Consider the following 15,615-nt stretch of genomic DNA (forward strand, 5'->3'; position numbering starts at 1 on the left):
TTAAAATTTTTATGTACATTTATTACCTATCTATCTGCTGTTTATTCTGGGCTATGTTTTTATTTCAATAAGATTATTTTGAAATGGGGAGGGCAAGTGCAACCATATAGGTGGGCTTCTGTTTTGTGTGGAAGATTTCAGTAGAAAGCGTTTACAGAAAGCCTCTGAAGCTGTAACATGCACCGGGAAGCTGAGCAGCTGGAATGTGCCCAGAGACCTGAAAGTTAGTTTCCGCTGAACTTCCAGATATGAAAATAAAAAAGCTAGTTCACGGAAAGAGGCAGGACACAAAACCATCCGTAACCTTGTATGATCCACGTGCACCGGTTGACCGTTTTGTAGACGTTCCTGCACTGAGGACTCTGTATGATGATTTAGAAGACTGTATGCCAGCATCCGGCTTCTTTCTCTTTCATGATGACCCAGAAGATATACAACATGAGGAGATAACCCTTGAAGAGAGCATACTTGTTAATGAAAATGTTGAGGTTACCGCAGCATTAAATTATTGTGAAAGTGACAGTGCTAAAACAGACAGGATTGAACAAAATTTGGTAAAAATGTTTTCAGTCGAGGGTATTAATGTCCCAGAGAACATCGATATCGACAGTGAGGAAATGGAGTCAGCCGTAAATGATTATGTGAAAAAACTGAATGTTGATAACTCTGTAATAGATGCCATTGAAACCAGGACAAAAGACCAGTCACAATGTAAACTTTGGAATGACCTCCATAAGACAATGCTAACTTCATCAAACTTGGGTAAAGTAATTAAATGTAAAAAAAATCCTGACGGTGTAATTAAGCAATTACTGCACACAAACTTTTCATCGGTCGCGATGAAATATGGGAAAGATCACGAGGACAGTGCAGTCCGGGCATATGAACAAAAAATGAAAGACTCTGGGCAAACAGTAGAAGTTGAAAAAATGGGATTGCGGATATGCGAACAGTTTCCCTCTCTAGGGGCAAGTGTTGATGGCAAGTTTACGATAAATCAACAGAGAGCTATGGTTGTCTTGAAGTCAAGTGCCCAATGTCCAGAGCTGGTCTCACACTTGCAGAGGCTGTGCAGAAAAAAACCATTTGGTTTACAGACTTGTGGTCAGGGTCAGATTAGACTGAATAAAAATCATGATTATTATTACCAGGTTCAGGGACAGATGCTCAAAAAAGGACCATTACTTGACCGTTCATGATTATTCATAATGCTTTATTCACCGTTTACTTAACAAGTTAACAGGGCTTTAGCATGCTAATCACTGTAATAATAATATAAAATAAGTATTTTTGAATCTATCATCAAAGCATTTTATATATTGCATATTTCTTCGTAATTTCTGCCTATTCAAGCACTATCTTTTAATTGCAATTTCGGCTCCATTTTTGTAGTCTTTTTGAATTAATTAGAGCTGTTACTTTTAGTGACAAATGCACACCCCCCCCCCCCCACCACCACCACAACCCACCCCCGAAGCGTGCCCAAGAATGCTACAGTTGTCTGCGCAAAATATGGCAGAATAGTGTAGGTGTGAATTTTAAGCAATAAGCATGACACTTTAAAATGCTCTATTTGCTAAAAACGATATGGACCAACACGGCAAAATGCAGAAATCAAATTGCGACCTTGCCCTGACAGACCAAGGTCACAGGCACTACATACCTTTGGGCTTAGACAAACATTTAAAATTAGTCATTTCAATATTGTTTCATGGTTAAAAGAGATGTGAGCCAGAAAGGAAATAAATAAAGAATTAAAAAATGACCTTGACCTTGACCCGAGAGACCCGAATCATGCACACAACCTGTTCTCAGGCTAAAGTTGTCTGCACAAAATGACTTCTAAATCCATATATATACAACAAAAACAAAAATAATGACTGAATGCAAAAAAAAAACCGATATGTCAAATTGTGACCTTGACCTTGAACCAAGACAACCGGGTCATTGACACAATATACCATAAGGATTAGATGAACATATGGGTAAACTTATTTTAATATCCCTCCATGTGCCAAAATGATATGGACCGGGCACGAAAACAGCACAAAACTGACATGTTAAATTGTGACCTTGGCCTAAGAGAACCGGGTCATTGACACGACTAACCCTTCGGATTAGATTAGAAGTCCTACATGTGCCAAAACGATATGGACCGGACACGAAACAAAATCATTTTCTTATCTTAACCTTGACCTGAGAGACGCGGGACATAAGCGCGACACCCCTTCTCAATATGGTTAACATTCGTGTCAAATTATTTACAAATCCCCATAAATGCATGTTAAAATTACAGCCCGGACAAGAATTTACACGAACGCACGCACAGAAACACACGGACAGAAGTGCGATTTTGATATGCCCACCTTCGGGGGAGGGGGTGGGGGTGGTGGGGGCTTGCATAAAAAGAAGAAACTCTGAACCTCTATAGTTATCTACAGTTAACTGAAAGGGAAGCAAAGCTTTGTAAGAATAAATTGTTTTCGAAAGTGTTATTTAGTCTCATGAAGCGAGTTTCCTATTGGCCGCAAAACGATTAAAGATATTTCTTAAGAATGATAAATAAGTTCATACCACTTTAGAATGGTGTCGTTTCTTTCATTCCTGCAAATGGGGACTACTATAATCTTCTAAATCCTGTTGGTGGACGAGATCGAGAAAAAAAAAAGAAAAAAAAACGTTTACAGTTACGGAATGGTACGGTGCCCCTAAAGTGACATGTTACACACTTTTTTTCCACTTAGGTAATGTGAGACTTTTTTATTTCGTTTAAACAAAATCATTTCGTTATTTCGTTTAAACGAAATCATTTCGTTTAAACGAAATCATTTCGTTAAAACGAAATAACTATTTCGTTTCAACGAAATCATTTCGTTTTAACGAAATAAGTTTAAACGAAATCATTTCGTTTGAACAAAATAACTATTTCGTTTAAATGAAATAACATTTATTTATTTCGTTAAAACGAAATGATTTCGTTTAAACGAAATAGTTATTTCGTAAAAACGAAATGATTTCGTTTAAACGAAATGACATTTGGTTTAAACGAAACAGTTATGTCGTTCAAACGAAATCATTTCGTTTAAACTTATTTCGTTAAAACGAAATGATTTCGTTTAAACGAAAAAAAAGTCTCACATTACTTAAGTGGAAAAAAAGTGTGTAACATGTCACTTTAGGGGCACCGTAGAATGGGGCAGTATTCAATCCTTGGTCTATGTATTCCAAATGTACTACTGACAGCATCCACAAATTCAAATGATAGCAATAATTGGATGTTAATCTTATTTATTTTAGCAATTTCGGAATAAATACATATTTTGTGAAACAGTGTACACGCGTAAAGTTTTCATTATCTAAAAAATACCTAGTTTATTATATTTCACAAAGTTTTAAGTTACTGTATGGCAAAATTCAAACCAAAATTTTATACTTGTTCCATGTCGAACAAGTACATACAAGGGACATTCATTATAGAAAAATAATCAGAGCTGGAATCAGCTTGTAGTTTTTTAAAAAATAAACCAGAAGGCCTAGAGCTTAGATATTTGACATGTAGCATTGCCTAGTGGACCTCTACAATTTTGTTTTTTCAAATCATGACCCCCTGGGGTCAAAATTGACCCCGTCCCAGGGGTCACTTGATTTTACATAGGAAAATCTTCAAAAATTTTCTAAGAATAAACCAGAAGGTCTAGAGCTTAGATATTTCACAAGTAGCATTGCCTAGTAGACCTCTACAGAATTTGTTCAAATCATGACCCCCGGGATCAAATTGACCCCGCCCCATTGGGTTTCTTGATTGTACATAGAAAAAATCTTCAATTTTTTTTTTAAAAATAAGCCAGAAGGCCTAGAGCTTAGATATTTGACATGTAGCTTGCCTAGTGGACCTCTACAAAATTTATTCAAATCATGACCCCGGGGTCAAAACTGACCCTGCCCTAGGGGTCACTTGATTGTACATAGAACAAATCTTCAAGGGACATTCATTATAGAAAATCAGAGCTGGAATCAGCTTGTAGTTTTGAATCAGAGGCCGGATTGTTTTAACTTTACCTTTGTCATTAGTGTCAATGTATTAATTTTCAAAAGATTAAGATTACATTTTTAAATGAAGCAATTTTGAACACAGTTTCCACCATCACGACTATACAAATAAATTAAGTGAAACACATGTAACGCAAAAATGTACTAATGTTGGACTGCTATACCTTTTTACCTAAAATGTCAGTTAATTGTTAAAATTACCTATACCAGGGTCCTGCAAAACGTTGTCACTAATGGGCTTCCGTAGTTTTGTCCCAGATATTTTCAAAACGCTTCATTGCACTTGAATGGTGTGTTCTTGAATGGTGTGTTCAATGGCTAATTCCGTTTATTTCGTGCAAATTGCTTTTCAAATGACCGAGTTATTTTAAATTGTAATACATGCAGTCATATACACTGACCAATTCATTTGTCACATTGTAAAATGGGCGAACATTTGTAGCTATATTAAATACCGTATTAGGCTTGATATAGATTCAAAGCAGATATTTGACGAATTATATGGTATATATGGACCTCAGGTCATTTCTGTACGTTTTTATGTGGGTTAAAGCTGGGAAATTATCTGTCGAAAATTATACCCGTTCTGGTAGGCCTAAAACCTCTGTTACCAAGGTAATCATCGCTGCTGTAAAAGTTGTAGTCGAACAAGATGCGCGATTGTCGATTGTCGGTGAAAGATATAGCCAGTTGTACTGGTATATCAGAAGGCAGTGTGCAAACAATTCTGAAAAATCGTTTGGACCTGAGAAAGGTTTGCCCCAGATGGGTACCTCATTTGCTCACTGAGGAGCAAACAGCGCCTTAAATGTGCCCGGAACTTTTGAAAATATACAAAGGTTGTGATAGTCGGGTTATTTCTAACTTGCTAAAAGCATAGTCGTATATGTCCAATCATCCTACGAAGTTTCAACATTCTAGACCTAGTGCGTTCTCAACTTATGAAGTGGAAACGGTTGTTTATGTTAAGGCCCCTGTGACCTTTGATCAAGTGACCCAAAAAACAGTAAGGGTCATCTACTCTGCAAGTCCTATCATCCTATTAAGTTTCAACATTCTGGGTCAAGTGGTTCTAAAGTTACTGACTGGAAAGTGTGTTTAATTTCAGTCTATAGGGGTTATCTACTCTGTAAGTCCTATCGCCCTATAAAGTTTGATGGTTTAGGTCAAATGGTTCTCAAGCTATTGACCGAAAATTAATTCCATTTTCTGTCCGCTGCAACCTTGACCTTTAATAGAGTGACCTAAAATCAATAGAAGTCATCTACTCTTCATGGCCAACCAACCTATGAAGTTTCAAGGTTTTGGGTCAAGTTGTTCTAGAGTTATTGACTGGAAAGAATGTTTTATGTTCAGCCCTCTGTGACCTTAATGGAGTGACCCCAAAAACAATAGGAGTCATCTACTCTGTAAGTCCTATCACCCTATGAAGTTCGATGGTTTTAAGTCAAATGGTTCTCAAGCTATTGACCGGAAATTCATTTCCATTTCCTATTTGCTGCGACCTTGAACTTTAATAGAGTGATCCCAAAATCAATAGAAGTCATCTACTCAGCATGTTCAGTCATCCTATGAAGTTTTAACATTTTGGATCAAGCGGTTCTCAAGTTACTGACCGGAAATGGTTTTTCAAATTAAGGCCCATGTGACTTTGACCTTGAATAGAGTGACCCCAAAATCAATAAGGGTCATCTTCCCTGCATGTCCAATCATTCTATGAGGTTTTAACATTCTTGGTCAAGTGGTTCTCAAGTTATTGATCGGAAATTAAGTGTGACGGATGGACGGACGGAAGGACGGACGGACTGGGCAAAAACAATATGTCTCCCCCAGTGGGGGAGAGACATAATTGTCTGTATAATGTAGTTGAACAAATAAATAATAATAATAATGAGATGTCGTGCATATTTAGCTTAAAATTCTACTTAGCGTCCATGCTCTTAGATCATGTACTATCAAAAGAAGATCTTAATAGCATCATCTTGTCAACTACACTTTTCATTTCTTACACAATACTCAAGAAACAATATTAACTAAAGGCATTTTGTCGATACATAGGGGGTAATAAGGTATGATTCTCGCAATAGATTTCGATGAGAATTCCAAGAAATGAAAAAAGAATGAAATATACGTCAACACAACATAACTCAATTTGTTTTGCTACTGTACATCTCCGTGTTGCATCTTTAATTTCTTTCCTTATTTACTCTTAATCACCTTGATTATAAAATACAAAACTCCAATGTTACATACTTCAATTTAATGTATCTGTCAAATACACTCAAGACATGTTTACATTTAGCCTTTCCGGTCCGGCATCGTGACTTTCATATTCCAGCATGACCAGCACTCACAGCTCTGTGGTACATTTAGCGTCACCTTTTCAAATATACAAAAATTCATTATTAAGTTAATGCTCCATCAGAACGTGTATACAACAGTCTATCAATAAGCTTAAATATTTCATTTCTGTTCGTATTGTATTTCTCAGAATTGAATGTATGTTTATCATGTTCAACTTATTTTGTCAACAGTAACAAGTTTGTTTTGATATAGTTATTATTGATTGCTAACCGAGAGAATAAAGGTACCGTTCCAGGCAATATGCAGGCAAGGGAAGGTTAGAGGTACTGTTCAAGGCATTACGTTGACATGGGGAGACACAGATCAAACAGACATTATGAAGGCATGAGGAGGTCCAAGGTACCGTTCCATGCATTACGCTGACATGCTGACATGGGGAGAACTAAGGTACCGTTCAGGGCATTATACAGGTATGGGGAGTCCCCAGGTACCTCTCAGGGCATTATACAGGCATGGGGAGTCTCCAGGTACCATTCAGGGCATTATACAGGCATGGGTAATCCCCAGGCACCGTTGGCAGGGGAAGGCAGGAAGGTACCGTTCGAGGCATTACACAGGCATTGGGAGACCCCAGGTACCGTTCAGTGCATTATACAGGCATGAGGAGTCCCCAGGTACCTGAATGCTACCTTTTGCACTGGTAAAACTAAGTTTGGGGATGCACTACGGACAAGTGATTAAGGAAATGTTCGGTTCTCTTCTGTTCTTACCCACCACAGTCCGATTAAAATATTTATTGTAATGAACAACTTGCGGAGACTTTTTGTCAGTACCTTCTCACTATAAATTCTATATTTACGCAACTTTTAAAATATTTCCACCGGAAAATAGTGCATATTTCAAATGGTTAAAATCACAGTGTTTAACAGAAATATGACATTGTGTAGAATTTTCGTTTTTTGTCCGAACAAAGGTGTAAACAATCAATAATTGCGATGCGCCTCCGTCTATGTAATCTGGATGTGAATAAAACTGAAATGCATGTATATTGGAATGCGTCGCAAAAAATACAAATGTTTGTTAACCTTTTTGGGATTAAGTATAAACCGTTTTATTTCGATACACGATACAATCTACAAAACAATATTGTGAAGGGTTTAGCGATGTTTAATCATTTTAGATACTTATTTCATTGGTACCGGAACAACTTGTTCACTCATTATGAAAGTCTTTAGCTTAAATTAGCATATTTCTGATTCTATCATGGCAGAAAGTTCGTAACTACAATCGACAATAAGCGTAGATTACGTATTGTATCAGCATTGTTCGGTCTTTATGTATCTCATGGCGTTCCGTACTAACCACCACGAAACACTGAAATAGGGCGGAAATTGCCAAAACAGGTCCACTGTCATAAAGCTGATCAATAAAATCTACTTGCTTTTTTTATGCACCAATGCGGTTTCTTCTTACAGTCCACATCTATCCACTTGCCGCGTCTATTTTTGTGGGTGTGGGTGCAGAACACCCAAACATTTTCGTACTCCCGGAGGTTGTTCTCCAAACAAACAGAGTTTTCTATCTGAGGATGTTGTTCTCGGCATCTTATCGAGCAGTAAGTGCTTTGGGGAATAAAAGAATAAAAGAGCTATGTCTGTGTTAAAATCATATCGATTTGTTAAATCATCAAAACATATACAGTTTATAATCTATTTAGCCATTCTTTGGAACGTGTTACAAGTAGTGTCAAAAAGCAACAGACAATGTGGATCCACCGTCAGCAAAGTTCATACCCATTAATCGGCTATATATATTGACTTCTTCTTTTAACGCAAAGTTACACTTGGCGATGTTGATTGTAAAATCCGAATTATTTTGAAATAGGATATAATTATAAAATATCATCTCACATATGTCTACTGTGTGCGATGATATTTTCAAGTATGCCCAGAAGTAATTAAGAAAAGGCTTTTCTTAAATTTGGGCATATATTAAATGCCATAAATGTAGCTAATTAAAATTTATTACATTTCTGTTTTCAATGTGTCCCTTTACCAAAATACATAACATCCAATTCCCTTCTAAACGAGTATTTTAATCATAGCAAATACAAATCACCTCATTCCCTTTTTAATAATTTCTTTCACCAGAACAAATACAGAACACCTCATTCCACTTTTAAAAAGACTTTTCACCTTAACAAATACAACACCTAATTCCCTTTTCTATTTGACCTTTCATCAGAAAAAATAGAGAACATATATAGAACACCTTATTACCCTTTTAATAAATCCTTTCACCAGAACACATACAGAACACCTCATTCCCCTTTTAACTAATCCTTTCACCAGACAAATACAGAACACCTCATTCCCCTTTTAATAAGTCCTTTCACCAGAACAAATATAAAACACCTCATTCCCGTTTTAATTAGTCCTTTCAAAACTGCAAATACAGAACCCCTCATTCCCTAATCCTTTCACCAGGACAAATACAGAACATCTCATTCCCCCTTTAATTAGTCCTTTCACCAGCAAATACAGAAAACACACATTCCCTTTTTAATTAGAACTTTCACAAGAACAAATACAGTACACTTCCACTTTATTCCATTTTTAATTAATCCTTTCAACAGAGCAAATACAGAACACGTAGTTCCCTTTTAAACTAGTCCTTTTACCAGAACAAACCCAAAACACTTCATTCCCGTTTTACTTAGTTCTTCCACCAAAACAAATACAGAACACCTCATTCCCTTTTTAATTAGATCATTCACCAGAGCAAATACAGAACACGTCATTCCCTTTTCAATTAGTCCTTTCACCAGAACAAATACAGTACACTTCACTTATTCCTTTTATTAATCCTTCACAGAGCAATACAGAACACGTAGTTCCTTTAACTAGTCCTTTACCAGAACAAACCAAACACTTCATTCCCGTTACTTAGTTCTTCACCAAACAATACGAACACTCATTCCTTTATTAGATCATTCACCAAGCAAACAGAACACGTCATTCCCTTTTCAATTAGTCCTTTCACCAGAACAAATACAGAACCCCTCACTACCTAGTTCTTTCACCAGAACAAATACAGACCTAATCCTTTTAATTATCCTATACCAAGCAATACAGATACCATATTCAATGAATTATTTCCAGAGGCATTTAATGATAGAAGATAATGGACACCCCATTTAAAGAATCCTTTACCAGAACAATTACAGCACATCCCTTTAAACAGGGAAAATATATCACACCCCGTTCCCTATTCAATTTGACCTTTCTCCGGAGCAAATAGGAGCATGTTATTCAAATAGTCAATTTAAAAAGGGGAAATACTGACTACACCGTTCCCAAATTCAATGAATAATTTTACAAGAGCAAAGTTCACAATTTAGCAAGTCCCATTACTATAACAAAATCCTTTCACTGTAGCAAATACAGAACATCCTATTCTCTATTCAATGAGTCAAAACCAGAGCAAATACAGACATGGTAAATACGGACTGCATTAAACGCGTCAGTTTGTCAGAGCAAAAACAGACCTCAATATCATACTCTATGCAATGAGTCATTTTACCAGAGCAAAAACAGAACACCCATTCAATCAGCATGTACAAAATAAACAAATGAGCAGATGATTATTCAATGTGTTGTGTACATTCCAATTGTGATGACCGAAAGAGCAAAATGAATATCTAATCCTATGCTGCGCTTGTCCATAATAGTTTTCAATGATTTACTATTAATTATGCCATACATAAGAGCGGAGTTGGTATTCACGGTCTTCCGTCAAAAGAGTGAACATTTCAATCGTTATGTATTATGACAAAAGAAAATGTAAAACCTACTACATTGTATACATTTGGTAGTTAGATATTTAGAAACTTAACACGTCCTTGGAACTATGTATATTTTTGCCCATTAGAAGCTTATCAAGTAGTTAATTAATAAACTGGTATATGTTTAGATTACATGTTAGGGTTGTTTTCAATCTGGTTTGATTTCTCCATAAAATTTTTAAAACAGAGGATACCAAACAACGGACAGAGAACAATAAAATGGTGAAGCTTGGGACAAAAACACAAATACGTACGTTGTGCAGTTGACTATTCTGACTTGTTCCCAACATGGGAAGAGAACATAACACGTTTCTGTCAGTGATGGACTTTTAGGAATTGTCCTTCTAAATTTGCTGAGCCAAAACACTTGGTACGGGCATGAGATCTGCCAGTAATATTGTCTCATATCCCTGTAAACATGCAATGTTGGTTTCATTTGAATGATGAATAATAAAATTCATTCTATATGAAAAAAATCAAAATGTCTTTTACTCTTGAACTTATAAGATCTTACATTTTTTTACCAGTGGCTGATCCAAAACTATATTTATTTATTTATTTATTTTTTTTTTGCATTTGATGTTTACTCGGTTAAAGATATTCGCCATGAGTGAACATATGAGCTACAGCATTCACTCAGTAAAAAGTATTCCGCTTTGATTTAATGTAGAAAATCTGGTGTCACTGAAAAGAAAATCGCTACGGATGAACATATAAGATCTGATTCGTTTGTTGAAAGATATTCATCAAGAGTAAACATATAAGAGTTGGAGTTCTAGGATCACTCAGTGAAAACATATTCGCCAAGAGTAAACATAAAGTATCTGGTGTTCATGATTGAATGATATCCCCAAGATATAGAATATTCACCACGAGTGAACATAAGATCTGGTTTTCAATCAGTGAAAACATATTCGCAACGAGTGTACATAAAAGATCTGATGTCCATGATTAAAAGATATCTGCCTAGAATGACGTGTAAATTCTGATATTCACTCAGTGAATGATATTCATCATGAGTGAACATAAGATCTGGTTTTCACTCAGTAGAAAGATATCCGCCACGAATAAACATATAAGAACTGATATTAACTTAGTCAAGGTTATCCACCTCGAGTGAAAATGTAATACCTAGTGTTCACAGACGATTGAATGGTATTCGGGGAACTGAAAATATAACATCTGGTGTTTATTCAGTGAAAAGGTATTCACCACCCGTGGAAATATAAGATCTTGTGTTCACGAGTGAAGGGTATTCGCTTCGAGTGAACATAGAAGATATGGTTTAAAGACTGACTGACGCTGAGACAAACAAATATCGTCTATGTACGCGGCTCTCATACAATATCAACAAAGTAATTTTATATTGTGAAAATAAATTATCTACATTTCCCCCCCAAAAAATGCAGTTATTTAAAATGCTGAGAAATATTTATGATTAAAATGCCAACAAAAGTGTGTATGTGTACTTGGTTAAAATACTGACAAAATAATAATAAAGGTAATAATAATAATAATTTTATCTAACGAGTATAACACATTTTGCTGTAGACAGTCATATCTATGGTCTTCTAAACGAGTGTATTGCTTTGTGAAAGCATGGTATTTCCAATTTTGCTTTGTTATGTCGTATTTCGTTTTAGTATCATGTTTCTCATTTTACTGTTTTGTGTTTATATGCTAATATTGCAACCCTCCAATAAATGTTTATGCTACAAATGTGATTGACTTCTTACACCTGCGAACACACACTATAATTGAAATTCATTATACACATGCTAAAACTTAGGAAAAATGAATATTAAAAGAAATGTTCTCTTAAATTACACTTTTGTTTAGAAGTCACAACCAAAGTCAAAAAAGTGAAAACAATTTTACGAACCCCTGAATATATATGTATTAATCGTAACACATTAAATGTATTATAATTTATGCTAAAACTGTATAATAATCTAATTCTATGCATCATTTTTTACGAAGTTTTATTGAAACAGCGTAATAGAATGTATAATAATAGTGCAGTGTGCGAAAGACGAAACATTTTGTACTGCTAAAATGGTTGTTTCTAGCTCCAAATACCACCCAAGCGTTAAAAAGGTGGTCAATAGATAGTTTGGGGGTAAAAAGAAATTGCAAATAAGTATTTTCTACTATTTCAAATGACAATTATGGTGGTGAGACTTTTTAACACAGTATACGAGATTTCTGCCATCGTTGCGACATTATAACATTTGTGTAAAGCTGATATAGATATTTCAGAATATTTTATATTTACATGTATAAGCATAATTTAGAGACAACTGCGACAACTGCGAAGAAAATATATGAGCCATGCCACGAGAAAACCAACATAGTGGGTTTGCGACCAGCATGGATCCAGACCAGCCTGCGCATCCGCGCAGTCTGGTCTGGATCCATGCTGTTCGCTAACAGTTTCTCTAATTGCAATAGGCTTTGAAAGCGAACAGCATGGGTCCTGACCAGACTGCGCGGATGCGCAGGCTGGTCTGGATCCATGCTGGTCGCAAACCCACTATGTTGGTTTTCTCATGGCACGGCTCAATACATTCCTTTTAAAACATATAGATTAAATGATAATTTCTGATGGAATTTTCAAGTCTGTGAACTCATAAGAAGACATTAAGGGCAGTTTACATTTCTGTGATTATAATGTTGATGGACCATATTCAAACTGGAAAACATGCAAATGTATGATTGAATTAATAATCACTTTCAATAAAATCCATTTTCGACTGAACTACATGAATGAAGTTACCAAAGCGGATATGAAGTTGTCTGAAACGCTGAAAAGTGTATGCGCATGACTCGATCTATTTCATTTTTTAAGACGTTCACTTCTCATGATTCATTATGTACGTTATTATTTTACTTTTTTCTAAAATAAATTGGTACTATTCGAAACCAGCAGCAATCTACATCATATTATTATAATACTGAAATTTAAACGGATGTAGAATAGCAAGTCTGTGTTAAAACTCTAAGAATATATAACATTAAACAAAACGTAAACTGCAGTCTTGCATATCAAACTAGAATTGTAATTGTCTTTTTTACAATATAAGGAGTAATTTAACGACATAAAGAGTAATTTTACGATATAAAGAGTAATTTTACGATATAAAAGTAATTTTACGATACAAAGAGTAATCTGCCACCGCTTACATCAATCATCCGTAAATTGTGTTGAAGTTATATATATAGATTACACAGTTCTATGAAATAAATACAACATATTGTTCAAGAATTAAAAGAAAATCATTGAAGGTTTGAAACTGTTTCAGGGTAATTAACTCATACAAAAATAACTCACTTAGAGGGACTCCATGGTTGTGTACATCTTTTCACGGCACGGCTTTTTAAACTTCGAGATCTCTTGAATATCTTTGTTTGCTTCACATATTCCCACCTGTCATGCAAAAACAGAACAGAATGATATCAAGTTTCACTCGCATTCATTGAACAATCTACTATTAGTGCATGCGAGTCAAAATATGTTCGGGCATTAACGAACTGATTTATTAAAAAAATATTTTATCAATGGCTTATGCTATGCTGTATGAATATATATCGGAAATTATCAGTGTAGAACAAGTAAACAGTTCAAACCATTCTTGACTAAGATACGTTCCGTCCCAATCTAGGAATGGAGGCTTCGGCGTTGGTTTTGGAAAACACGGGTCAATCTTTGTAGGGTCCAACAATGTTAAGGTAGGACTGATTTCCTTGACCTCTTGCGCAGATGCTACGCCCAGGAGTAAAATTGCAAACAGAAGTAGATTTGTCTGGAAATGATAAGAATGTTACCTCAACACAATCTAACGTAAGACGCGTTTGATTGTTGACACGGATTGCCGTAGTACAAGAAACTACTTACTTTAAACAAAATACATGTATTTGCAATTGATAATTTGCATTCATAAATATTTTACATGATTCCATGGTGAATAAATACTATACTTGTTGAGCAACTGGAGAAAAAGTTAAACTCCTGACTAGTCGCAAGCAAAACCGCACAACCTAGCAAAATAATATCAAGCCCGAAAAGTTCGTAAGAGGCTCGAACACTAATCATAGGAGAAGTTGTTACACAGTATAATCACATGATCTCTAATGACACAACGGATCAGAAAAGTATGGAGCAAATTTTACAGCCGTCACGCGGCTGTTGTAATAATATAGATCGATTCAGAAATTGAGTCAAAATTGTTATTAATAGAATAATCATTTGTATTTCAGATGCGTATTATTCATCACTCGGACTGCGCACCCGTGATTATATTTCCTTCGCATCTGAACTCTAAACAATGCTTTTATTGAACGGCAACTCATTAAATGAGATATATCACTTTTGTTATAGAATTCCACTTAAGCCGTTGGTAGAGCGTGAGGGGTGTTGAGGATTTCATTACCCCTCATGAATAGAATCGTTGATTCCACAAGAGAAGACTCTCAGTCAGAGTAAAACATAAATAGTATATCTTATATCGAAATTGGAGAATTTTTAAATGTGTTCCTTTTTATTTGCTTTGTTTTAATGGCATCATATTGAATATTGTAAGAAAAATGGAAACAACAGAACTAAATTGCTTGATGACTAGACGGAAAATGTTAAAGGGAGTTGTTATATAGTTGGTGTCTTAAGATTGAACTATCTTATATATTAGGATAATAGTAAATAAATAGAGAAGAAGTAACAAAAAAGTATTTTCTAGTTAAGATTATCTGAATAATTAAAAAGTTACATACCATGGTGATAACAATTCTTTCCTATAAATAAACATGCATGTTAATATTTCACCATTTACGTATAGTGGAACTGTCCATGTAATATATGTGATATTTCTTTCCGGATTATGTTTTCAAAAATTATGCTAAAGTAAATTACACTTAAAGAATTATCATAATGTAGGTTACAACGGTGTGTTTTTAAATTAATATGAATAACTCCCTGTTTGATTAAATGCCAACATTTAAGTAGAGTAATGTACAGCAATTAACTACAATGTGCTTAAATTCGTTTCATCTTTATAAAAGAGAATATATTTACCTGCCTTAAGTCAACAAGACTCCGTTGACGAAAGTACTCTATGTTCTCTCTTTATATAACGATCTTCACAACACGATTGAGATACAGGTTCGTCTTGGGTGTTTATAATTCACAGGAGGTAATGGCTGACAGAAAAGTACATAAATGTTCTAGCCTGAGTTTCAAATAAATAATCTGGCCTTGACGACAAAGTAAATAGACAACCTGACCTCGATTCCAGCAACGATATCCTCGAAACTTACAAATCAATTATATTCGCATCGCTCGCAACAAACTATTCCATTATTTTCGTATCCACAGTCTTGCTTCTGTTCAGCCAGTACAATATATATACCAAACTCTTCAAAAT

General features: G+C 35.3%; 1 protein-coding gene across 1 annotated transcript; it reads right to left on the bottom strand.

The window, feature by feature from the left end:
- Positions 1 to 6,288: 6,288 nt before the first annotated feature.
- On the bottom strand, positions 6,289 to 15,402 carry LOC123556649 (uncharacterized). The gene is made up of 7 exons (XM_045347536.2): positions 15,267 to 15,402; positions 14,966 to 14,986; positions 13,826 to 14,001; positions 13,530 to 13,625; positions 10,453 to 10,608; positions 7,796 to 7,976; positions 6,289 to 6,429 (listed from the first exon to the last, which is right to left on the bottom strand). Exons 2-7 carry the CDS (start codon positions 14,966 to 14,968, stop codon positions 6,349 to 6,351), a joined length of 693 nt encoding a protein of 230 aa, XP_045203471.2. The 5' UTR covers positions 14,969 to 14,986; positions 15,267 to 15,402; the 3' UTR covers positions 6,289 to 6,348.
- Positions 15,403 to 15,615: the final 213 nt, after the last annotated feature.

The sequence above is a fragment of the Mercenaria mercenaria genome, chromosome 5, assembly GCF_021730395.1.
Source record: "Mercenaria mercenaria strain notata chromosome 5, MADL_Memer_1, whole genome shotgun sequence".
Classification (NCBI taxonomy): Eukaryota; Metazoa; Mollusca; class Bivalvia; order Venerida; family Veneridae; genus Mercenaria; species Mercenaria mercenaria.

Coding starts and splice junctions, on each gene's coding strand:
- LOC123556649 (XM_045347536.2), bottom strand. Junction 13,626..13,825: donor ACGTATCTTAGTCAAGAATG/GTTTGAACTGTT, acceptor TTTGCATGACAG/GTGGGAATATGTGAAGCAAA. Junction 10,609..13,529: donor CAACCATGGAGTCCCTCTAA/GTGAGTTATTTT, acceptor GCATGTTTACAG/GGATATGAGACAATATTACT.